This window comes from Engystomops pustulosus, chromosome 4, assembly GCF_040894005.1.
Source record: "Engystomops pustulosus chromosome 4, aEngPut4.maternal, whole genome shotgun sequence".
Taxonomy (NCBI): Eukaryota; Metazoa; Chordata; class Amphibia; order Anura; family Leptodactylidae; genus Engystomops; species Engystomops pustulosus.
In genome coordinates, this window is record NC_092414.1 from 215,717,419 (window position 1) to 215,742,936 (window position 25,518).

The 25,518-nt window shown below is 44.4% G+C and overlaps 2 protein-coding genes across 2 annotated transcripts in view; both read left to right on the top strand.

The window, feature by feature from the left end:
* LOC140128588 (extracellular calcium-sensing receptor-like) overlaps positions 1 to 2,081 on the top strand; it is a 33,537-nt gene extending 31,456 nt beyond the window's left edge. The window contains exon 6 of the mRNA XM_072150287.1: positions 1,177 to 2,081. Within this exon, the coding sequence (XP_072006388.1) occupies positions 1,177 to 2,081 (905 nt within the window). The remainder of the gene's footprint in view (positions 1 to 1,176) is intronic.
* A 3,408-nt stretch (positions 2,082 to 5,489) lies between these two features.
* On the top strand, positions 5,490 to 23,981 carry LOC140128589 (extracellular calcium-sensing receptor-like). The gene is made up of 6 exons (XM_072150288.1): positions 5,490 to 5,578; positions 7,018 to 7,309; positions 7,725 to 8,552; positions 20,978 to 21,205; positions 21,502 to 21,625; positions 23,071 to 23,981. The coding sequence occupies exons 1-6, from the start codon at positions 5,490 to 5,492 to the stop codon at positions 23,979 to 23,981; spliced, it is 2,472 nt and encodes an 823-aa protein (XP_072006389.1).
* Positions 23,982 to 25,518: the final 1,537 nt, after the last annotated feature.

The following is a 25,518-nucleotide window of genomic DNA, read 5'->3' on the forward strand; positions in this document are numbered from 1 at the left end:
GTGGCGCCTGTTCCCATGAACCTTAGTTGGCAAATAAAATCCGTCCTCCACAAAGTAATAGACTATTAAAATATGTAATACATTACAATTAGGGACAAATTTTCCATTGAAGCCCAATCAGAGTAGATTAAGATTGCCATTGACCATGGGCTGTATGAAAATTATAGGTCTACCACAAGTCCAGATACAGATACACTAAATACAGTACCAGCGCTAAGTTTCTTGGTATATTTGTTCCAAGAGCCACCATGTATTAGACGGCTGGAGGGCTCTCCTTTACTTCTACATGACAGTATAGAACTCGCTTGGTGTTTTTTGGGACCAAGGTCCCTCTTGAAGCCTTGGGCCCTGAACTGGGTGGCAAACTGCCCATAATTACTACATAAAACTTCTGGCCACAGCATCTTCCAGTTGAGGTGGACATGCATTGTCCGGTTTTCTCTGTCTACTTTTGATGGGATAAAAACAAAATTCTTCAGAGCTTTACACCATTTTCTTTTCTTTGAGAGATAGATATTCTTTATTCAATATACAAGACATAACTGAAAAATTGAACGAAAATGATATGCACAGGATACAAAATAGTGAAAAATGGAGCCACAAGGTTAAAACTATGAGATCAAAATACATGGCTTACAAGGGTTAAAAGTAGAGATGAGTGGACCCGAATATTAGGTACAGGTACTAGGGTTTGGGTGCGTCCCATGCGACCCATATATATTGCTGTTTTGACAGCCATGGAGTCAATCCGACAACTTTATGCCCATGACTACTATCCACGGTTGTGATTGGCCAAGAGTCAACTAGGGGCGTCAATTTGCCGTATGTCCAATTTCTGATATTGCAGCTATTCCCTATCAGATATAGCAGCTATTGCACTATATAGGTCAATGGTAGTAGTACCCAGCCCAGTTCAACTTTTAACTGCATATCAAAATTTATAAGTGCGTAGAAGAACTTAGCAGAGTACTAAGACCGGCTACTTACCTTCTCTAGGCTGGCACCTGGATCCCCAAAACTTAATGCCCATTTCAAAGTGGCTTTTATGGGAGTGCTGAGAATAGCCAGGCAAGGGAACATTTTTTTATATTTTATAAATTTCCTTAAACCCTTCAATGAAAATTTTAGTTTTTTCTTCCATATGACATAAGTTTATTCATTATTCTTTTCTTACAGGCTCCTTCAACTGTTTCAAATGCCCATGGGATCAGTGGCCAAATCCACAAAAATCTCAGTGCCTTCCCAAAGACCTGGAGTACCTTTCCTATAAAGACCCACTAGGAATTACATTGACCATAACCAGCATCATATCTTCATTAACTCCAGACATCATCCTGCGGCTGTTCATCATGAAGAAATCCACCCCTGTTGTGAAAGCCAACAACTACTCTCTGAGCTGTCTCCTGCTCATTTCCCTGTCTCTGTGTTTCCTCAGCTCTTTAGCTTTCATCGGCTATCCACAGGCGGAGAACTGTTTGCTTCGTCAAGCAATCTTTGGCATGGTATTTGGTCTTTGCATCTCCTGCATTTTGGCCAAAACCATTATAGTAGTCATTGCCTTCATGGCTACTAAACCAAATAGCAATCTCCGGAAATGGACCAAGCCATGGGTGTCCTACATGATAGTATTTGGTGGCTTCATGGTACAATTCTTATTGTGTGTCATTTGGTTATCCCTAACACCTCCATTTCCTCAATATAATGCAGAGACAAAGCCTGGATTCATTATTGTAGAATGTAATGAGGGATCGCCTACAGCTTTCTGGACTATGCTTGGTTATCTCTTTCTTCTGGCCACCATTAGTTTTGTAGTAGCCTTCCTGGCTCGGAAACTTCCAGATAGTTTCAATGAAGCTCAGTTCATTACCTTCAGCATGTTGGCCTTCCTCAGCGTCTGGATATCTTATATCCCAGCCTCTCTCAGTGCCCAGGGCAAGTACACTGTAGCTATGGAAGTATTTGCCATCTTAGCATCAAGTTGGGCTCTTGTCATCTGCATGTTTTTTCCTAAATGTTTCATTATAGTTTTCAGGTCCTCCTTGAACACTAAAGGGAATATCATGCGCAAAGACAAATTTTGAAAACCACATCCTTAACGTATAGAAACATATTTTCAATGTATTAAAGGAACATCTCAGAATGTGAATTTATTTTATAATCTACAGTAAACTGGTAAAAATGTTTGTAATAATTTTTTGCTTTTGTAATTAATACACACATTATTTTCTCACTTAATACTGCAGTAACAAACCCAATCTTACTACATAGATACAGTACCAGAACCAATATTTCTACAAAGAAGTGTTACCAGAACCAAGGAAACTATGAACCTGGTGTGTGACAGATGAAGTCTTTGACCAGAGGAGTCTCTTTTTTTCCTTCTACCTGGCCTCAATGTCAGCTTCTTTCAGCCATGACTTGTCTTTGTAGAATTAACAACACAAAAATGTTAGTCTTTTAACAAAATCATGATCTCCTCCACCTTATAATCCCATACGTAATACTGTTCTTTTGCTCCCGTAGTGATGACTATTATGCCACAACTACATCCAACATAGTCACAGTGCCCTCTTTGTAGCCAATAAAGCAACATTGCTCTTTTGTATCAAACATAGTAACAATTACCCCACAGTAGCAAATATAGCAAAAATACTTCAATTTTAGCCAATAAAGTGCCACACAGTCCCACTGAACCCTAGTAGGCCCTCTCTTTAGCGGGTAGTCACAGGGCCCATCTTTTTATAAGCCAGTAGTCACAGGCCCATCTCTTTAATAGCCTAAAGTCACAGGGTCCATATTATTATTATTACTACATTTCTCTCACCAATAATTAATCTGCACCTATTTACCCCTGAAATGTGGCTATTTAAAAGAAAATTGCCCACTTCTTTCTGCAGAGTCAGGATAGATGTGATGAAAGCGCAGCAGCGGGCTAACATTATCACATAGCAGTGCTTCCTTCCTGGATCAGAGTGTGAACAGTTTCCTGGCCATGTTATACTCTGCATCATTAGAATCTGCGTCTTAGAATTGGACATGCTACTGTATTGGCTGTGTCAGTCACTCACAGTGATAGTAATCAACAGTCCTTATCGAGCACTATTACTATATTGGAAGGCCCTACAATGCTAATGGAGGCCCCTGCCAAAGAACCAGGCATTGGGGCCACTGGTAGATCACCAGTGTGGGTCAGTCAAGAGGCATTGCTCACTTAGAGATCAGATGAAGCACTGACAAAGTATTTCCACTGATCCGTCTCCACGTGTGATCCCTGGATTCTGTGGCTAATGCCAAAGGCCTCCCCTTCACCATCTTCCCAGGGGAAATCCTTCACTTAACTGGGATCTCTCAGTCTTCTGGCATCCCCTCGCTAGTCCTGATGGGTGTGGATAAGGTCTGTTCTCCTGGGCAAAACTACCCTTGACACAACTCTGCCACTAGGCCGCACTACAAGTGAGTCACTCAGGTAACAGGAATTCTGTTTCCCTCAGGTTGGTTTCAGGCCCCGTTGGGTGGATGTCACACATACTAGAGATCATTCATGGCAGGTTCGAGGTACACATGGTTCTGGACAGACTAGCGGTTAACATGTCTGTGGTTCAGGCTGCAAATATGCAGGACTAGATAAAGGCCTTAGCGCACACTGTTTTAGAGTTACCAGATCAGTTCAGGATACAGAGTTAGTAACAGCACTACTAGATCAGGTAGTCAGAAACAGGCAAGAAGCTAAGAACCACATGTCTCAGCTGTACTGGATAAGGTTGAGTTTACAGAACAAGGTATTACCCCAATCAGTGTGAGCTGAGCTCTGGGAATTTGTACAGTCCCTTGAGCCTCCCCCAGCTGCTGACTGGCCAGCCCCTGCAATATCAACCCACTTTTAAGTCTAACACAGAGCTCCAAAATGAACCACCCAACTTTCCGGAGATCAAAAACTGCAAGGCAGCCCTAGTTGGGGCTCACAAGCGGTGATCTCAGAAGTCAGAGGATCCTCACAGACTCGCCCTACTTTTTAGCGTCCCTGTGCACAGAACCATTAAAAGAGTTACATTTAGTCAAAGAATGAAGGGCACACAGCAGTTTTTCACTTTCAGCCTTAAAGTTACCTGTGAAATCTACTTTTTTTTCAATATCTAATTTTTCTTTTGCTCATTTTGTGACCATCCTTTACAGGACGTAAGAAAACAAAGAGCAGAGAGGTCACATCTGCTTAGTTATCATCCAATTATCTTCTCCTGCGCCGCCGCATTCTTTATATTAACCCCAAGTCTCATCGATGATTATAATAACATTATCACAGTAACTTACCGTCCCCTGGGGTGACACTGAGAGAGCGCTCACAGGTCTATAAAAGAGCCAGAGAGGTTATGTACATACAGAGACTAAAGACTAAAGACCGGGAAATTGTAAGTATGAAACAGATTTCTCTCCGAGAGTCCATTACAATATTACACCATGTACCAATTTGCTAAAAAATTCCTTATTAACCTTCTCTAAAAATTCACACTTTAACAGAAAATTACCAATTTTTTAAAAAAATTTAAGTTTTAATTCTATGTAAATGATCATTTCACAAATTAAACGTTTTAATCATTTTATATACTTAACTTTTTTAACATTTTAATTCTACTTAAGAAGATAGATTACAGCCTATCAACACGATTTACACACCAGCATTCACGTATTCATCATAGCAAAACAAATAAAATATTAAACGATCCCGAGGAATTTCAGAAAATAATTAAAAAACAATAAGTAGGAAAAAATAAAAAATTGTGTACAAAAATATCTAAGTAAAAAAAAAAATGTAATCAACAGGTCCAAAATACGTTTCAACAATATGTAAAAATTCTAAAAACTTTAACCAAGAATCTTAAAGATTAATTTAAAACATTTTTTTTTTCAAATATAATTTTGGTGTCTTTATATTGATTAAATATCCTATGACAAATTCATGATGAATTTTGTAAGTCTGCAGAAAATCCGGCCCAAAAAAAAGAAGAAAAAAGAAAGTTTTCATATGCCTATTTTGTTACAAAAAACTTAAACAGAACTCCCAATACTTGTGTCTTACATGTATAATACCGTCCTTGTATATTAGGCATTTGAATACATTTTATATTTTCAAAATTAGATTTCCCTTTTTTATCTGCATTCTACAATTCTACACAAATTCATATTTCACAGGAATTACAAGATTGGCTTCCATGTTTTTAAAATAGATGTTGCAATAATAATTCATTAAAAAAAATGAAATAAAAAAATTATCTGATGACACCGAGGTTATAATCTTCTGTATTGTGTGATACCTTCTCCTTTACGTCTTCTTCACAGCTCGGTTAATGCATCACTACTAGACATATAACATGTATCCGAAAATTCTGAATGTCCTTCTGTTACACCTGCTGTCAGTTATTCCAACCACCGGTCAGATGTGTAAATTGCCCCCCACGTCAGACCTAGAGGGGATAAACCAACGTGGAGACATCATGATCGGAGTTTTATCATCTATTTACTCCAACAAGATCTACCAAAAACTTTCCTTCAATGTCCGGCCACCCAAGACGACCTGCAGATTGTAAGTAGGTCTCCATTATTCCACGATAAATTGTTACTGATTTTATTTCCATCTCTTGACCTTTGACCTCCATGTGTAAGAGTATAGCACAGAGAATCCAATCAGGTTTCCATTTTCCTAATTAAAGATCTTTGGTCTCAAACCATTTGCATAAATTATTCCAAAGACAATTCCAATGTCGGAGATAAAGAAAGTCAAAAGTGAGTTTAAATATGAATTACATTTTGTTAATGTTAATGCTTAACTTTTTAATGCTAATATAAATCCTTAAAAATAGCTTTAAAGGGAACCTAACACCAGGTTTTACCAAACGAAACTAAACTAAACTACCAACCCCATTAGGTAGAGTATGAAATGTCCTTTCTAGAATTTTCTCTTTTATGTCAAATCAGGCACATATGACTTGTCACATATGAGTCAGGCACAATAGACGAGTCAAGTTTAGTAGTTGCAGGGGGAGTGTCACTTCAGAAGCCCCAATCTTTTGTTCTATAGTACTGAGAAACAAGCCTTGCACAGTGGTAATATTAAATCCTTATCACTTTCATTTTAGAAAGAAGAGTCTTCCTCTTGCCAACCCTTCCACCCATACTTGCCCAGTCTTTTCCTAACTGTACTTGAACTTGAACATTTAACCTACTAACTGAGGCCTGTAGAGTCCTGAATTACGCTCTTGGACTTTTTCAATTTGTATGCATAATCTGACCTTGGGGTGAATTTGCTAGAACAATCGCTCCTGAGAACATTGTCATCTGTCTTGAATGTTTTAATCTCACGACTTGTCTAATCACGTTTTTTAATGATTTTTATACATAAAACTGTGAAATTCAAAGAGGTAGAAATCTCCTTTGGAAACCATATAGAAGTATAATTTCGCTGAAGTATGGCACTATTATCATGCTATCATTGTGAATGCGGCTGATAAACTAGCACTACAGGGTGGCCAAAGGAAGTACAGAATGGATTTTTAGAGAACTGCAGGCAAATTGGGCAAAAAGCAAATGTTAATTATTCTTTTAAAGGGGTTGTCCGTCTATTGCAAAAAACAGGCAGGCGGGCTGGGGAGGAAAGTTTTAAAAAAAGGAACCTTTACTCACCTCCGCCATTGGTCTGTGGGTCCCATGCTGCTGTCTCGCTGGTCTGTGCCCCTCTTTATTTACAAGGTCATGGAAGCTCCGTTGAGTTCGACTTCCAGCTGGCCGAGGTGGTTGGCCATGCCCACCCTACGCTATTCCCAGTGCTGAGATATAGGGACGAGTCGGACCGGAAGTCGAACTCAGCGGAGCTTCCGTGCCACTGTAAACAGACATGGGCGGGGACCAGTGACACGGCGGCGCAGGACCCCAAGATCGCCGGAGGAGGTGAGTACAGCTTTCTTTTTTTTTTAAACTTACCTCCCCATCCCACCTGCTTTATACTAATTTTTTCTCTTTTTACAGATTCAGCCTTGAATATTATCAGCGGCTCCAGGCATTTTTGTTTGCAATTGAGGAATTTAACAAAGATCCCAATATTTTGGCAAACGTGACATTAGGATTCCAGATGTATGACACATGTGATATATCTCACTTTGATTTACAAGGAGCTTTACAGTACCTGACGGACTCTAGGACCTCTATCGCTGGAACCCAGTGTAATTCTAGGCCACTGTTCACTGTTACAATTGGGGCCACAATTTCCTACAATTCAATCATTGTAGCTCATGTTTTGGGGACCTTCAGATACCCACAGGTAAGGAAAAGCTTTAGAAGTCATAAAATTATGACTTAGATTGCATCAATGTGCTTATATAACTGGGACCCATTTTCCTTGGAGAGACCTTCATACTGGTGTAGATCCATACTCCCCAGAAATGTTCCCTCCACTGTTCTATCTAATAACCTGATCCAATTTACATTAACAATGTACTTAGGGTAGTTGTCTCCTATCCCCAGTGGAGGTCTACTAGGACTCTCGAAAAACAACTACAGAACAGGATAGATGATAACTTTCTTACTTGTTACGGCAACTTTAATTTATATGATAGAATTTTCATATGGCACTCCCCATGTAAGGATTGTTCCCGCCCCCCCCCCCCCCAACCAATTTGCTGTAGGTAACCAAAATCTTATGCTATTATATGTTATATATTTTTTTACATTTTCAGATCAGCGCATTCTCAAGTGTTTCTGCCCTAAGTAACAAGAAAGTGTTTCCATCCTTCTTCAGGACTGTCTTGAGTGACAAGGTCCAATCTTATGGATTGTCTCAGCTGATTCTGAGCTTTGGCTGGACCTGGATTGGTCTTGTGGCTCTTGATAGTGATTATGGTCTTCAGGGAATTCAGCCGATAAAAGAAGAAATAGTCAAGGTTGGAGCCTGTGTGGCCTTCATAGAATATATTCTACTCGGCCAACCTGACCTCAACGCTCCTCATATCGTGAGGACCATAAAAGAGTCTTCTGCTTCAGTTGTGGTTGTTTTTTCTACAGACGTTGAATTTGCTGTAATAATTAACGAGTTACAAAAGTTGAATGTTACGGGTAAGATTTTTATTGGGAATGCAGGATGGTCCCGGTCAGTGTTATTGTCACAAAGCCAATATTCCCCAGTTTTATCTGGAAGTCTTTGCTTAGCCACTGAAGATTTTGTTGTCCCTGGATTAAGCCAGTTCCTGGCCAACATCCATCCATCTACCACTAAGACTGCAACATGGACCAGGATGTATTGGGAGAAAGTCTTCTCCTGCCAGTTTTTCCCTCAAAACCAAACAGTTCCTTCAGTAAACCCAGTGAAGATGTGCACAGGATTAGAACGAGTAGAAGAAGTCAAGAATAATTCCAACTACATCGCCAGCTTGAAGTCAACTTATCATACGTTTACTGCTGTCCATGTCATAGCCAAAGCTTTGGAAGATCTCAGAAGCTGTAAGATGGGTGAAGGGCCTTTTTCTAATGGGACCTGTGCAGATATTTGGAATTTCAAACCATGGCAGGTAATTATACATATAATTGATTTCTATATAATTAGATAGAAAACTAACCCCTTAATGTTCCTGATGTACAGGTACATCATGGAGCAATTAGCATTCCATGATGTGCATGTATATCTTCTAGCTCATCATTGGAGCTAAACAGGCATTGGGAAACATAGGGGTGACACTTGTTGGATTCCAGTATGATCGCATTCAACCCCGCCCCCCATCACCCTCGCTGCTTCTCACGGGTGCCGATTGTTGATGAGGCAGCCCTGAGGACCAATCTAAGACCCTGGAGCTGTCCATAGTAAATGTCTGTAAAGACAGCACCATGCAATTGCTTAGGCTGACAGTTCTGATACCCTTCATCAGCATCATCAGCATCTTCCCATAATGGGACAAATAAAAAAGCAACCTCCTACAAATTCCCCCAAAATCCCTATAAGTATAAAAATGACAACATAAAAAAGGGAAAAAAACCATACAAACCTAACACTGCACTGCATCTTTAATGACCTTTATAAAAAAAAAAAACCCTGCATGATAAAAAAAAACATTAATGCGCATAAAATGCAATAAAAAGTGATCAATAAAACAAATCTATACCAATACAGTATTATTGTAAATTACAGCATATCTTGCAAAAAACAAGCTCCCAATCACCTCTATAGACCAAAAAATAAAAATGATAGATTTCCTCCCACGTTAGGTTTTATTCTACAAAATTAGTAAAATGGAAGAAAGTGTAAAAGATCTGCCACTACCTTAATCATACTGACCCATAGATGAAAGATAACATGTTACTTAGGGTATACCTAGTGAACACCAAAGAAAAGTCAAAAATCAATGACAGAATTGATGTTATTTCTACATCAATTCTGGTTAACAAATTGTCATCAATAGGACAGAGTCCACCATCATCTCCTGCATCCCATCCTGCAAAAAGTAAACCCTCGCACGGCCACATTAACGGAAAAAATGTTTTACAACTCACAAAAGTGCCAATGCACTAGCTAAAAAATGATTAATCCTGTAGGGTAAAACTGGCTGCTATGGCCCTCCATTCATTTTGCGCCTTGATGTGTGCCCATACAATGTAACGTCCACAAATAGGGGTGTCCCCGGGGAGAGTTTCTTAACAAATTATAAAGAACTTTTTCTCTTTTTATCTTTTGTGAATGTGTACATTTTAGGGCCAAATGAATGCATATACTGCAGAGTTTTTAATCACTTGGGGGCACTGCATGGGGCATTTCATTACTGGGGGGAACTGCATGGGGCATTTCATTACTGGGGGGCACTGCATGGGGCATTCCATTCCTGGGGGAACTGCATGGGGCATTTCATTACTGGGGGGCACTGCATGGGGCATTTCATTACTGGGGGGAACTGCATGGGGCATTTCATTACTGGGGGGCACTGCATGGGGCATTTCATTACTGGGGGGAACTGCATGGGGCATTTCATTACTGGGGGGCACTGCATGGGGCATTTCATTACTGGGGGGAACTGCATGGGGCATTTCATTACTGGGGGGTACTGCATGGGGCATTTCATTACTGGAGGGCGCGGCATGGGGCATTTCGGGCTTATACTCGAGTCAATACAGTTTCCTAGTGTTATGTGGTTAAATTAGGTGCCTCGGCTTATACTCAGATATATATGGTAGTTTCTGTGTCAATTCTTGCTGTCATTCTATAGAAAGCTTCTATGTTTACTTCCTGTGGATAGAAATCTGACCATGGTCACACAGGCTCGTTAGTATCAGAGAGTAATCATAGCTCTGGGATATAACGAGTCATGCACCTGTGTGACAATGGACTTTTTCTTCTCTCTGGTTTGCAATGGCATTAATAGCATTGGGCATCCGGGTCATATCTTCTTGATTTTGGACCCAATTGTTTTGTATCCCTGAACAAGTGCTTCAGTGTAATCACATCCTCTACTGCTCATCATCAGGACATCACTGCAGCACATAGGTGGCTGGCAAGGCAGGAAAGGTTGACTATGGGAAAACAAAGAGAACATCACAGAAACAAAACACTATGGGGTACAAAAGGAAAAACAACACTGGGGCATAAATAGGACAGAAAAATGTGGACATCAGCACTGTAAGGACCTGTAAAAATGGCTGCCGGCAGGTGTAGAAAAGAACAACAGCCCTCATTGGGTGGAGGCATGGTCAGCTGATAAAAGAGATCGGTTGAGTCCAGTGTAATCTGTTCATCATAGCAAAATTACTTACATATACCTCAAGGTTCATGACTAGAGATGAGCGAACACTAAAATGCTCGGGTACTCGTTATTCGAGACGAACTTTTCCCGATGCTCGAGTGCTCGTCTCGAATAACGAACCCCATTGAAGTCAATGGGAGACTCGAGCATTTTTCAAGGGGACCAAGGCTCTGCACAGGGAAGCTTGGCCAAACACCTGGGAACCTCAGAAAAGGATGGAAACACCACGGAAATGGACAGGAAACAGCAGGGGCAGCATGCATGGATGCCTCTGAGGCTGCCTAATCGCACCATTATGCCAAAATTATGGGCAACAGCATGGCCATGACAGAGTGACAGAATGAAGCTAGATAGCATCTAAAACATCCAATAATTGACCCTGACACTATAGGGGACGGCATGCAGAGGCAGCGGCAGCAGGCTAGAGAGTGTCATGGCGACATACCCTAAATGGACTCAGGCTTCAAACCAATGGGTGGCAGAGAGGAACCAAAGGAGGTGAGCAAGAAGCGCTCAAATAATATCGGTACATGATAAAAGTTTGCCAGTATATTTTGTGGATTACACAGCAGGGTGGCGACAAAGTTAACATGGAAGCCATGAAAACAACCCAAAATTCTGCCTGACACAGCTCGTTTGATAAGGGGACCATGTATGGAGGCAGTGAACTAGTAGTAGATTAAAGGTGCTGCAGTTAAAACTATGTTAGTTGGATCTTGGCATGGAGCTGGCGCTCCGCTGCCAGGCGAGCTTTCGCCAATCCAAGCCCCTGTCTATAGGCTACTCCCCAAACAGCACTTCTAAGAACCTTTTGTATAAGATCAAGTGTAGTAGCGTTCTTATAAGTTTAGGATATGGCGGGTGAGGGGAATGTAAACAGATGCGCAAGAAGCGCTGAAATAATATCCCTAAATGGTAAAAGTTTGCAAGTATATTTTGTGGATTACACAGCAGGGTGGCGACAAAGTTAACAACTTTGATGTGGAATGCCCTGTAATAGCTCTTGGGCGGTGTGCCTTTTATCGCCTAGGCTCAGCAGTTTCAGCACCGCCTGCTATCGCTTAGCGACGGCACTGCTGCTGTGCCTAGAGCTACCGACTGATGGCGCCATGCCCACGGATGGTAATTCGGAGGAGGAGGAGGTGGAGGAGGGGTGGGAGGAGGTATAGTAGGCCTTTGAGACCTGGACCGAGGTAGGCCCCGCAATTCTCTGCGTCGGCAGTATATGACCAGCCCCAGGGTCAGACTCGGTCCCAGCCTGCACCAAGTTAAGTGTAGTAGCGTTCTTATAAGTTTGGGATATGGCGGGTGAGGGGAATGTAAACAGATGCGCAAGAAGCGCATGATGCGCATGGAGCTGGCGTTCCGCTGCCAGGCGAGCTTTCGCCAATCCAAGCCCCTGTCTCTAGGCTACTCCCCAAACAGCACTTCTAAGAACCTTTTGTATAAGATCAAGTGTAGTAGCGTTCTTATAAGTTTAGGATATGCCGGGTGAGGGGAATGTAAACAGATGCGCAAGAAGCGCTGAAATAATATCCCTAAATGGTAAAAGTTTGCCAGTATATTTTGTGGATAACACAGCAGGGTGGCGACAAAGTTAACAACTTTGATGTGGAATCCATGAAAACAACCCAAATTTCTGCCTGACACACCTCGTTTGATAAAGGGACGATGTATGGAGGCAGCTATATGGACGACTTTTGGAGGTAGCAATGGAGACAACGTGTGGAGGCTGCTATGGAGACAATTTAATTTGGATAGTGCCTGTATGTGGCAGTCCCAAACATTTTTCAAACCAGAGGAGCAGGTAGGTGGCCCTCCAGTAAAATGGGATAGATTGAGTGCCTGTATGTGGCAGTCCCAAAAATGTTTCAAACCAGAGGAGCAGGTAGGTGGCCCTCCAGTAAAATGGAATAGATTGAGTGCCTGTATGTGGCAGTCCCAAAAATTGTTCAAACCAGAGGAGCAGGTAGGTGGCCCTGCAGTAAAATGGAATAGATTGAGTGCCTGTATGTGGCAGTCCCAAAAATGTTTCAAACCAGAGGAGCAGGTAGGTGGCCCTCCAGTAAAATGGAATAGATTGAGTGCCTGTATGTGGCAGTCCCAAAAATTGTTCAAACCAGAGGAGCAGGTAGGTGGCCCTGCAGTAAAATGGAATAGATTGAGTGCCTGTATGTGGCAGTCCCAAAAATGTTTCAAACCAGAGGAGCAGGTAGGTGGCCCTCCAGTAAAATGGAATAGATTGAGTGCCTGTATGTGGCAGTCCCAAAAATTGTTCAAACCAGAGGAGCAGGTAGGTGGCCCTGCAGTAAAATGGAATAGATTGAGTGCCTGTATGTGGCAGTCCCAAAAATGTTTCAAACCAGAGGAGCAGGTAGGTGGCCCTCCAGTAAAATGGAATAGATTGAGTGCCTGTATGTGGCAGTCCCAAAAATTTTTTAAAACAGAGGACCGGGTAGGTGGCCCTCCAGAAAAATGGAATAGATTGAGTGCCTGTATGTGGCACTCACAAAAATTGTTTCAAACAGAGGACCGGGTAGGTGGCCCTCCAGAAAAATTAAATGCATGAAGTACTATAGCAAGAGCCAGTGGGCCCTGTCAAAAAATAGCCATTTTCCTCTGCTTTACTATACAAAGAGGAGGAGAAGGAGGAAAATGAGGAGGAGGAGGAGGAGTGGATCAATTATTCAGGTTGAGCTTCCTTCACCTGGTGGAGATTGGAAATTCTGAGAAATCCAGCCTTTATTCATTTTAATAAGCGTCAGCCTGTCAGCGCTGTCAGTCGACAGGCGTGTACGCTTATCGGTGATGATGCCACCAGCTGCACTGAAAACCCGCTCGGACAAGACGCTAGCGGCAGGGCAGGCAAGAACCTCCAAGGCGTACAGCGCCAGTTCGTGCCACATGTCCAGCTTTGAAACCCAGTAGTTGTAGGGAGCTGTGTGATCATTTAGGACGATGGTATGGTCAGCTACGTACTCCCTCACCATCTTTCTGTAAAGATCAGCCCTACTCTGCCGAGACTGGGGACAGGTGACAGTGTCTTGCTGGGGTGACATAAAGCTGGCAAAAGCCTTGTAAAGCGTACCCTTGCCAGTGCTGGACAAGCTGCCTGCTCGCCTACTCTCCCTCGCTACTTGTCCCGCAGAACTACGCACTCTGCCGCTAGCGCTGTCAGAAGGGAAATACTGTTTCAGCTTGTGCACCAGGGCCTGCTGGTATTCATGCATTCTCACACTCCTTTCCTCTCCAGGGATGAGAGTGGGAAGATTTTGCTTGTACCGTGGGTCCAGGAGAGTGAACACCCAGTAATCGGTGCTGGAATAAATTCTTTGAACGCGAGGGTCACGGGATAGGCAGCCTAGCATGAAATCTGCCATATGCGCCAGAGTACCAACGCGTAAGAATTCACTCCCCTCACTGGCCTGACTGTCCATTTCCTCCTCCTCCAACTCCTCCAACTCCTCTTCTTCTGCCCATACACGCTGAACAGTGAAGGACTCAACAATGGTCCCCTCTTGTGTCTCGCCAACATTCTCCTCCTCTTCCTCCTCATCCTCCTCCACCTCCACCTCCTCCGATATGCGCTGAGAAACAGACCTCAGGGTGCTTTGGCTATCAACAAGGGAATATTCTTCCCCCGTCTCTTGTGACGAGCGCAAAGCTTCCGACTTCATGCTGACCAGAGAGTTTTTCAACAGGCCAAGCAGCGGGATGGTGAGGCTGATGATGGCGGCATCGCCACTGACCATCTGTGTTGACTCCTCAAAGTTACTCAGCACCTGACAGATATCAGACATCCACGTCCACTCCTCATTGTAGACTTGAGGAAGCTGACTGACCTGACTACCAGTTCTGGTGGAAGTTGACATCTGGCAGTCTACAATCGCTCTGCGCTGCTGGTAAACTCTGGATAACATGGTCAGTGTTGAATTCCACCTCGTGGGCACGTCGCACAACAGTCGGTGAGCGGGCAGTTGGAGGCGGCGCTGCGCTGCCCTGAGAGTGGCAGCATCTGGGCTGGACTTCCTGAAATGCGCACAGATGCGGCGCACCTTCGTGAGCAAATCAGACAGATTGGGGTATGTCTTGAGGAAACGCTGCACTATCAGATTTAACACATGGGCCAGGCATGGCACATGTGTCAGTCTGCCGAGTTGCAGAGCCGCCACCAGGTTACGGCCGTTGTCACACACAACCATTCCCGGCTTGAGGTTCAGCGGTGCCAGCCACAGATCAGTCTGCGCCGTGATGCCCTGTAATAGCTCTTGGGCGGTGTGCCTTTTGTCGCCTAGGCTCAGCAGTTTGAGCACCGCCTGCTGTCGCTTAGCGACGGCACTGCTGCTGTGCCTAGAGCTACCGACTGATGGCGCCGTGCCCACGGATGGTAGTTCGGAGGAGGAGGTGGAGGAGGGGTGGGAGGAGGAGGAGGCATAGTAGGCCTGAAACACCTGGACCGAGGTAGGCCCCGCAATCCTCGGCGTCGGCAGTATATGAGCAGCCCCAGGGTCAGACTCGGTCCCAGCCTCCACCAAGTTAACCCAATGTGCCGTCAGCGATATATAGTGGCCCTGCCCGGCAGCACTCGTCCACGTGTCCGTGGTCAGGTGGACCTTGTCAGAAACGGCGTTGGTCAGGGCACAGATGATGTTGTCTGACACGTGCTGGTGCAGGGCTGGGACGGCACATCGGGAAAAGTAGTGGCGGCTGGGGACCGAATACCGAGGGGCGGCCGCCGCCATGAGGTTGCGAAAGGCCTCGGTCTCTACTAGCCTATAGGGCAGCATCTCCAGGCTAAGCAATCTGGAGATGTGCACATTAAGGGCTTGGGCGTGCGGGTGGGTTGCACTATATTTGCGTTTCCGCTCCAGCGTCTGGGGTATGGAGAGCTGAACGCTGGTGGATGCTGTGGAGGATCGTGGAGGCGACGATGGGGTTTTTGTGCCAGGGTCCTGGGCAGGGGGCTGACTAGCAGCTGACACAGGGGAAGGAGCAGTGGTGTGCACGGCCGGAGGTGAACGGGCTTGTTGCCACTGAGTGGGGTGCTTAGCATTCATATGCCTGCGCATACTGGTGGTAGTTAAGCTAGTAGTGGTGGAACCCCTGCTGAGCCTGGTTTGGCAAATGTTGCACACCACAGTCCGTCGGTCATCCGGTGTTTCCTTAAAGAACCTCCACACTTCTGAAGATCTAGCCCTCGCCGCAAGAGCCCTCACCACGGGAGCTTCACTAGTTGACAGTGGCGCTGATGCACCAGCTCTGGCCCTGCCTCTCCGTCTGGCCCCACCACTGCCTCTTCCAACCTGTTCAGGTCGAGGACTCTCCTCCGTCTCAGAAGCACTGTGTTCACCCGGCCTCTCAACCCAGCTTGGGTCTGTCACCTCATCATCCTCCGATCCCTCAGTCTGCTCCCCCCTCGGACTTCCTGCCCTGACAACAACTTCCCCACTGTCTGACAACCGTGTCTCCTCATCGTCGGACACCTCTTTACACACTTCCACTACGTCAAGAAGGTCATCATCACCCACAGACTGTGACTGGTGGAAAACCTGGGCATCGGAAAATTGCTCAGCAGCAACCGGACAAGTGGTTTGTGACTGTGGGAAGGGTCCAGAAAACAGTTCCTCAGAGTATGCCGGTTCAAATGCCAAATTTTCCTGGGAGGGGGCAGACTGGGGGGGAGGAGGCTGAGGTGCAGGAGCTGGAGGAGTGGGGATTTCGGTGACATGGGTGGACTGCGTGGAAGACTGACTGGTGGTGGACAAATTGCTCGAAGCATTGTCAGCAATCCACGACATCACCTGTTCGCACTGTTCTGGCCTCAACAGTGCTCTACCACGAGTCCCAGTAACTTCAGACATGAACCTAGGGAGTGTAGCTCTGCGGCGTTCCCCTGCTCCCTCATCAGCAGGTGGTGTCTCACCCCGCCCAGGACCACGGCCTCTGACCCCTGCAGTAGTTGGACGCCCACGTCCCCGCCCTCGTCCTCTACCCCTAGCCCTCGGGTTAAACATTTTTAAAATGAGAGTTATAACTTTTTTTTTTTTTTTACTTCTTTTTGTTTTTTTTTGTGTTTTTTTGTGTTTTTTTTTTTTTTTTGTGTTTTTTGTTTTTTTTTGAGTTTTTAAAACCAAACAATCCTATCCTATTGCTATGGCTATTTTCTAGCCAAGTATCAAAGGAAGCACACTACTATGCCAGATGAGATGACACTGAGTTAGTGCCTAATAGAAATCCAACCCCTACTGAATTTTGCCACTTCGGCCTTTGCTATGGATATGTGCGCCACTAAGCGCAGAACACAGCGGTCGCAAGTCTCACTACAAATTGCTCAGAATTGGCAAGTACATGCACTGCAGAAACTACAGCCACCAGCAGATCAACCAGAAATCAAATATATAGAACGCTACTGTAGGCTTCAAGAAGCTGTTTGTATTCTCCTATGGCTATTTTCTAGCCAAGTATCAAAGGAAGCACACTACTATGCCAGATGAGATGACACTGAGTTATTGCCTAATAGAAATCCAACCCCTACTGAATTTTGCCACTTCGGCCTTTGCTATGGATATGTGCGCCACTAAGCGCAGAACACAGCGGTCGCAAGTCTCACTACAAATTGCTCAGAATTGGCAAGTACATGCACTGCAGAAACTACAGCCACCAGCAGATCAACCAGAAATCAAATATATAGAACGCTACTGTAGGCTTCAAGAAGCTGTTTGTATTCTCCTATGGCTATTTTCTAGCCAAGTATCAAAGGAAGCACACTACTATGCCAGATGAGATGACACTGAGTTATTGCCTAATAGAAATCCAACCCCTACTGAATTTTGCCACTTCGGCCTTTGCTATGGATATGTGCGCCACTAAGCGCAGAACACAGCGGTCGCAAGTCTCACTACAAATTGCTCAGAATTGGCAAGTACATGCACTGCAGAAACTACAGCCACCAGCAGATCAACCAGAAATCAAATATATAGAACGCTACTGTAGGCTTCAAGAAGCTGTTTGTATTCTCCTATGGCTATTTTCTAGCCAAGTATCAAAGGAAGCACACTACTATGCCAGATGAGATGACACTGAGTTATTGCCTAATAGAAATCCAACCCCTACTGAATTTTGCCACTTCGGCCTTTGCTATGGATATGTGCGCCACTAAGCGCAGAACACAGCGGTCGCAAGTCTCACTACAAATTGCTCAGAATTGGCAAGTACATGCACTGCAGAAACTACAGCCACCAGCAGATCAACCAGAAATCAAATATATAGAACGCTACTGTAGGCTTCAAGAAGCTGTTTGTATTCTCCTATGGCTATTTTCTAGCCAAGTATCAAAGGAAGCACACTACTATGCCAGATGAGATGACACTGAGTTATTGCCTAATAGAAATCCAACCCCTACTGAATTTTCCCACTTCGGTCTTTGCTATGGATATGTGTGCCACTAAGAGCTAAACACAACGGTAGCAAGTCCCCCTGCTAATTCCTCACAAAATGGTAAAAGATGCAAATTAAAATAAAAAAAGTAGAACGTTATTGTAGCCCTAAGAAGGGCTGTTGGGTTCTTTGAGAATCACTCCTGCCTAACAGTAAGCTAATAGAACACCCTAACGCTTTCCCTGACCAGCAGCAGCTCTCTCCCTAGCGGCATCCAGAGACAGAATGATCCGAGCAGCGCGGCCAGCGGCTAGTCTATCCCAGGGTCACCTGATCTGGCCAGCCAACCACTGCTATCGACGTGTAAGGGTACCACGTCATGCTGGGTGGAGTGCAGAGTCTCCTGGCTTGTGATTGGCTCTGTTTCTGGCCGCCAAAAAGCAAAACGGCGGGAGCTGCCATTTTCTCGAGCGGGCGAAGTATTCGTCCGAGTAACGAGCAGTTTCGAGTACCCTAATGCTCGACCGAGCATCAAGCTCGGACGAGCATGTTCGCTCATCTCTATTCATGACTTCTTTTAGGCCTGTTTGATTTCAGGGACACTTTCTTTTCCAACGAAAGACTTTTCTTTGCCAAGCAAGAGTGGAATACTCCAGTTATTCCCCTCCTGGCATCAGTTGCTTCACTGCTTTGTAAAGACCTTCTCTGTTGGTTGTTGGTAAGTCTCCTCCCTAGAGTAGGGCCACCAAGGTGTCCTCAGCTCCTACTAGATCTTTTGTGATGACACCATAACATGTCTTAAGCATCATTTCTCACATGTAGAACAACTATGCTTTTCAACCAATTTGACTTAGGGCCACATCTCGGAGCATGAGTGGTAAGATGAGGCTAAAACCTCTGAGGGTGGTCAAAGAGTGAATAGCAGTGGACCAGGAGACAGGGAACAGACGGAGGAGCGGTGATTAGGCCTCTTGCCCGTGAACTGTGTTGAAAATTGCACGACTTTGCTGAGTGATAATCATGCAAATTTGGTCAGATTGGCCCACATTTATTAACATGTTTGCGCCAGTTTGGTGTCTGACTTTGCACCAACGGTTTGTACATGTGTTTATAAAGTGTCTGCACCAGTTTTGTGTCGCGGCTGCTCTGTGTCTGAGAAAGACAAAAAAATGTCACCTAAAGGGGCTGTTACTGCTAAGTCGGACCGTCCGCCACAATAAATACTGACGTGCGCCAGAATTCTGCGGTATTGCCCCGAAAAAAAAATTGGTGCCCGCTTCCCAAGCAGCAGGGGGCAACAGATTATAGAAGAACGTGTGCGACAAATCCTGAATCCCTGCACACCCCACAGGCAAACTGCACATAGTACAGACTGCGCTGTTTTTTTATAAATGTGGGCCATTGTGTTCAGAGTTTTTCGTAGTTCATTCCGAGTCCAGTCTGATTGTGATGCAAAACTGCATTTTTTTGTAAAAAATTGTGAAAAGATCTATTGAAAAGCTATGTGTTCAGTGTGAGTCCAGTGAAATGATGGATCGCATTGGACTCACATTGGGCTTTAGGGAGCTGAGTCGCATGAAGGAAGTAGGAGGTTAAATAACCAGGGAGCTGGACGGGCTTCGGAGACAGTGGGGCACATTTACTTACCCGGTTCTATCGCAATTCCCGATCCAGACCGTCCAACGAAGATGAAGTCTAGTGCAATTCACCAATATCTTTCGCCCGAGTTCCTGCATCCGTCACTTCTGCGGCGAGGTCCACCGGAGTTCACTTTCTTCTTCCCAGTGCTTGTAAGTGCGTGTCTTGCGACACAATTTCCAATGTTAAATCCTGTGCATTTTAATCCGTCAGGTTGTCCGTCGCGCCCCCCCCCCCACCACCACGATTTGTGTCGCTGGCACAAAATCCGATCGCATGCGCCAAAAAACCCTGTTAAATGCGGCGCTAATTGGAAATCAGCGGGAAACCCGATGAAAGTGCACTCCGTGGACCCTTAGTAAATGAGCCCCGATGAGGAGCAGTGAGGATGAGGGACACAAGAGATGATACTGGGCACGGCAGGTGACTGGCAGTGGGGGAAACAATATATAAGCAATGTTAACCCTACACTGGCTAATCCATGGAGCAGGAGTACATGGACTTTATTCTGAAAATAATAAAAGTAGCACTATTACTCTTTGAGAAACACCAAAGGGGTAGCTTTACTATTTAGGAAGCAACAGGCATAGAACATTTTCCGTGGAGTATAAAGAGAGTAGAAAATATGGGAAGGATGCTGTAAAAAGGAGGCCCAACTATTTATGAAAAACTTAAAGGCGTTGTCCAAGGGTATAGAAAAATCATTGGGTGGCGGGGCAAAAAAAATAAACATGTACTTACCTCCCCGCTCCCTCCCGGCCTCCAGCCCTGCGATCTCTCTGGTCTGTGCTTCAGGACCTTTGGAGGACCTTCAAAGGATCTGAAAAAGCTTTTGTATACATGTGTAATAAGAGCAGGAACAGATGTACAAGGATCTTATGGATCAAGGTCCATCTCAGTAGAAAATTTAATGGGCGGTTTGGGTGGCCCTAGGCTCCCTAAAAAGCTTACTGCCCTGGCTATATAACATTCCACTACCGGTCGCAGCAAACACATTTACAGGGGGCCTATAACCATCTCCACCACATATCGATGGCTCATTTTTCAGATACATGACCTATAAGATTTATGTAGGCAGCTGGTCTGTCACATCCCTCTTACCCAATATCATCTGATCCTTTATTTGATCTGTGTCATAACGTTATTGCTAGTGATTTCCTTTGTTATGAATTAAATCTGCTCTTCCATTGTAGCTCACTTACTACATGAAAAGGGTCAGGCTCAACGTTAATGGAGTGAATAAAAAATTTTTCGATGATAATGGAGATCCTTCAAGAGTTTACGCAGTTGTCAACTGGCAGCTGAAGGCAGACGGGACCATGACACAAGTGAAGATAGGCAACTACAACTTTAAGGCCCTTCCATCTCGAGCTCTGACCATGAACTCAAGTCTCATCGTGTGGAACCTGGGGAGTAAACAGGTGGGCAGAAAGAGACACAATAATGATTATTTAACAGGATCTGGATGATTTGGGGGATTCTAAACAAGAACCTTAGTAAACAATAGCCATGGTTACTGGTAAAGGAAAAGTATTGCCGTCCCAGCATGCTTTACTCTTATTCCCTGCTCCAGGACCTATCATGAGGAGACATCCTGTTATTTTCTGGTGACAATATTTGACAGAACCCCTCCGTTGTTTCCATATCCACCGTATTAGATTTTACTTTTCTGTACATGATAACTGAGGTCATAGAATGAAATTGTTTGTGTCTCCAGGTCCCGTCCTCACGTTGTAGTGACAGTTGCTCCGTGGGATTCAGGAAAGCCGCCCTACAAGGGAAACCTACATGTTGCTTTGCCTGTGTGCCATGTCTACAAGGAGAGATCTCAAATCAGACAGGTGATACTTCATAATGGTCCATTGCGTTCAAAGGATTTTCCAAAATGTTAACATTTTTACGTGAGGATAACTCATTAAAGGTGGGACGCAAGACGCGCTGTTACATATGTGGTGACTGGGGCTGGTACATCAACTCAGCTCATAAGAGTGAAGGGAACTGAGAAGGGTTGTGTAAGTGTTGGGAATCCTCAAAGTTAGTCTTTTAAGGTGACCTACCTGGTAAAATAATGAAGGTCACCAACTCCATTATGCAGCTATAGTTGACTATAGTGTTGGAAGAACCTCATGTAACTGTAGTATGGGGGGGGGGGTGAGGAATATAGTGAATATAAATGGATAACTTTATTTTTGAGTGTGTTCTATGACGCATATACACTCACCAGCCACTTTATTAGGTACACCTGTCCAACTGCTCGTTAACACTTAATTTCTAATCAGCCAATCACATGGTCAAGACAATCTCCTGCAGTTCAAACCGAGCATCAGTATGGGGAAGAAAGGTGATTTGAGTGCCTCTCTGAATGCACAGTACGTCGAACTTTGAGGCAGATGGACTACAGCAGCAGAAGACCACACCGGGTGCCACTCAGCTAGGAACAGGAAACTGAGGTTACAATTTGCACAAGCTCTTCGAAATTGGACAGTAGAAGATTGGAAAACGTTGCCTGGTCTGATGAGTCTCGATTTCTGCTGCGACATTCGGATGGTAGGGTCAGAATTTGGCGTTAACAACATGAAAGCATGGATCCATCCTGCCTTGTATCAATGGTTCAGGCTGGTGGTGGTGGTGTCATGGTGTGGGGAATATTTTCTTGGCACTCTTTGGGCCCCTTGGTACAACGCCACAGCCTACCTGAGTATTGTTGCTGACCATGTCCATCCCTTTATGAGCACAATGTACCCTGTAACATCTGATGGCTACTTTCAGCAGGATAATGCGCCATGTCATAAAGCTGGAATCATCTCAGACTGGTTTCTTGAACATGACAATGAGGTCACTGGACTCAAATGGCCTCCACAGTCACCAGATCTCAATCCAATAGAGCATCTTTGGGATGTGGTGGAACGGGAGATTCGCATCATGGATGTGCAGCCGACAAATCTGCGGCAACTGTGTGATGCCATCATGTCAATATGGACCAAAATCTCTGAGGAATGCTTCCAGCACCTTGTTGTATCCATGCCACAAAGAATTGAGGCAGTTCTGAAGGCAAAAGGGGGTCCAACCCTTTACTAGCATGGTGTACCTAATAAAGTGGCCGGTGAGTGTATGGTACCCACTTCTAGGATCGTAAAGACGCAAACAGAGGCAATAAACTGAATTGAACTTATTGTAACATACTAAGGGCTAGATATCCTTTAATGTAAAAATAATAAAGTCCCTGCACCAAGTATAACACTGTATTCAAAAGTTGCAACAAACAAAAAATGTTTTTGCATTGTAGATTCCTTGAACTGCTTAAGATGTCCATGGGATCAGTGGCCAAATCCAGAAAGATCCAGGTGTCTTCAAAAACCCATAGAGTTCCTGTCTTATGAAGATATCTTAGGAGCCTCTTTGGTCGCAACCAGCATATTGTCTTCCTTCATCCCAGCTGTTATCTGGATTCTTTTCATCCACTATAAACACACACCACTTGTGAAGGCCAGTAATTACTCACTAAGTTGTCTTCTACTGCAATCCCTCAGTCTCTGCTTTATCTGCTCTCTAGGATTTATTGGTTATCCTGATCATGATAGATGTCTCCTACGTCAGGTGTCCTTTGGTCTGATCTTCACTCTCTGTGTTGCATGTATATTGGCTAAGACCATCATGGTGGTTTTTGCCTTCATGGCCACTAGACCAGGAAGTAGTCTAAGGAAATGGACAACCCTAAGAGTCTCCTACACAATTATTCTTATTTGCTTTTTTCTTCAGTTAATTTTGTGCATCACTTGGATGTCAGTGGCTCCTCCGTCGCCAAAATACAACACTGAAACTAAACCAGGTCTCATCATCGTTGACTGTAATGATGGGTCAACCATTGCTTTTTGGGCCATGCTCAGTTATCTCTTTCTTCTGGCCACCATAAGCTTCATAGTGGCCTTCTTGGCTCGAAAACTCCCAGACAGTTTCAATGAAGCCCAGTTTATTACATTTAGTATGTTGGCCTTTCTTAGTGTCTGGATATCTTTTATTCCGGCCTCTCTCAGTGCTCAGGGCAAATATACAGTGGCCATGGAGGTATTTGCTATCCTGGCATCTAGTTGGGCAATGTTAATCTGTATGTTCTTCCCTAAATGTTATATTTTACTGATCAGACCAGAGATGAACTCGAAAGAAAAACTCATGATGAGAAATAAAGAGAAAATTTAAGCTTGCAAATTCCAGACCTGTGAATAATGGGCCATATTTATCTAAATTAGTGCAGTCACTAATGTGCAGGGTGCATCAGATTACTGATTACTGGCGCTGGGTTTTTCATGATTCTGGTTCCCCCTGCACTGCACGAGAAGTGTGCAGCAACGTTTCTTTTGGTGCACCTTTAACAAAGAGTGTACGACACAATTCTGTCTAGTAGCAGTAATAAATGAGGAACAAGGTCGGAATTTGCACCGAAATGCCCCTTTAAGTGCAGCCACACTGCAAAACTTTAATAAATGTGGGCCAATACCTTGTATATTGTACTATATTGCTATTGAATTCATGATTTGCTTGTAGGGTGTTTAGATGCTACTACCAAGTCTCATGAAGGACCTCTGAAAGAGATTTCATTCCAATGAAACCCTTACCCTACTTCAACTATCACCTCAAAGAAACACAACATAAGTTCCGGGTAAGGGGATCATTAATCAAGAAAACTTGGCCTAGAAGAAGACTACTTGAAGAGATGTGAAAATAGAGATGGTGTTTAGAAATGCAGATCTTCAAAATAATTTACATAGAATCATAGACAGTAAAGGAATCTACCTTCTTGATCTTCCCATCTCGGCCAGCGACCAACCCAGTTGTCCCATTTATGTCTTCTCACTACAACATTTGTGGAGCAAGGGATACCGCACTCTCTTGATTCTAGATGGTGCTCATGTAGGGTTCTCACTCCTGATTCTATTAAAGAGCATGGCACGCACCAATGAATGAATTTTCGTATTTTATTAGCGAAGGAAACACTCTCCTTTCCCAAGTATTTTGGTTCTGGTACCATATTACTGTCGTTGTGCCCCTCTCTGTGCCCCGTCTTCCCGTCACCCTAACTCACTTGTCTGCCTTCCTGTGTCTGCTCCAGCGGTCAGGTGCCACCTTCCCCTTCATCCCCGACTCTGATCCTGTGCTGCCAGTCCTGACCTCCTGTCTGTCCTCGACTATAATTCTGCTCAACGTCTATTTACCTCGCCTTGGCCACCCCACGGACAAAGTCACGCCGGGTGACCTGGTGGAACCACAGTGCAACAAGTCCAACCTGCTTTGCGGCAGGCTCTGCTGAAAACCGGGTCCACTGCCTCAGATCCTGACAATTACAGGAAGTAGATGTTTTATTCAGCCCAGGGCCCCCGATCATCTTAATCAACCTTTTTCCTCTGCTTCATGTTAAAGAGAACCCGTCATGCAAAATAACCCCCCTAAACTAAATATATTTTCATAAACTGCCATTAGAGAGCATTGCCTCTATCCCTTCATTGTCCCTCTACATGCCTGTAAACCTAAGCAATGAGGTCCTAAAGCTGTATGCAAATGACCTGTGAAATGTCCAATGAAGCATTAGCATATTCAAGCTGTCCACTCTATTCATGAGTGGGAGGCACAGCCACACCCCCAGTGCATGACTGACAGCCTGTATAATGGTGTGAGGCTGTATAATGATGTGCTTCCTGGTGCTGGTGGCCACGCCCCCTGCAGCCTGTGTGTGCATGTG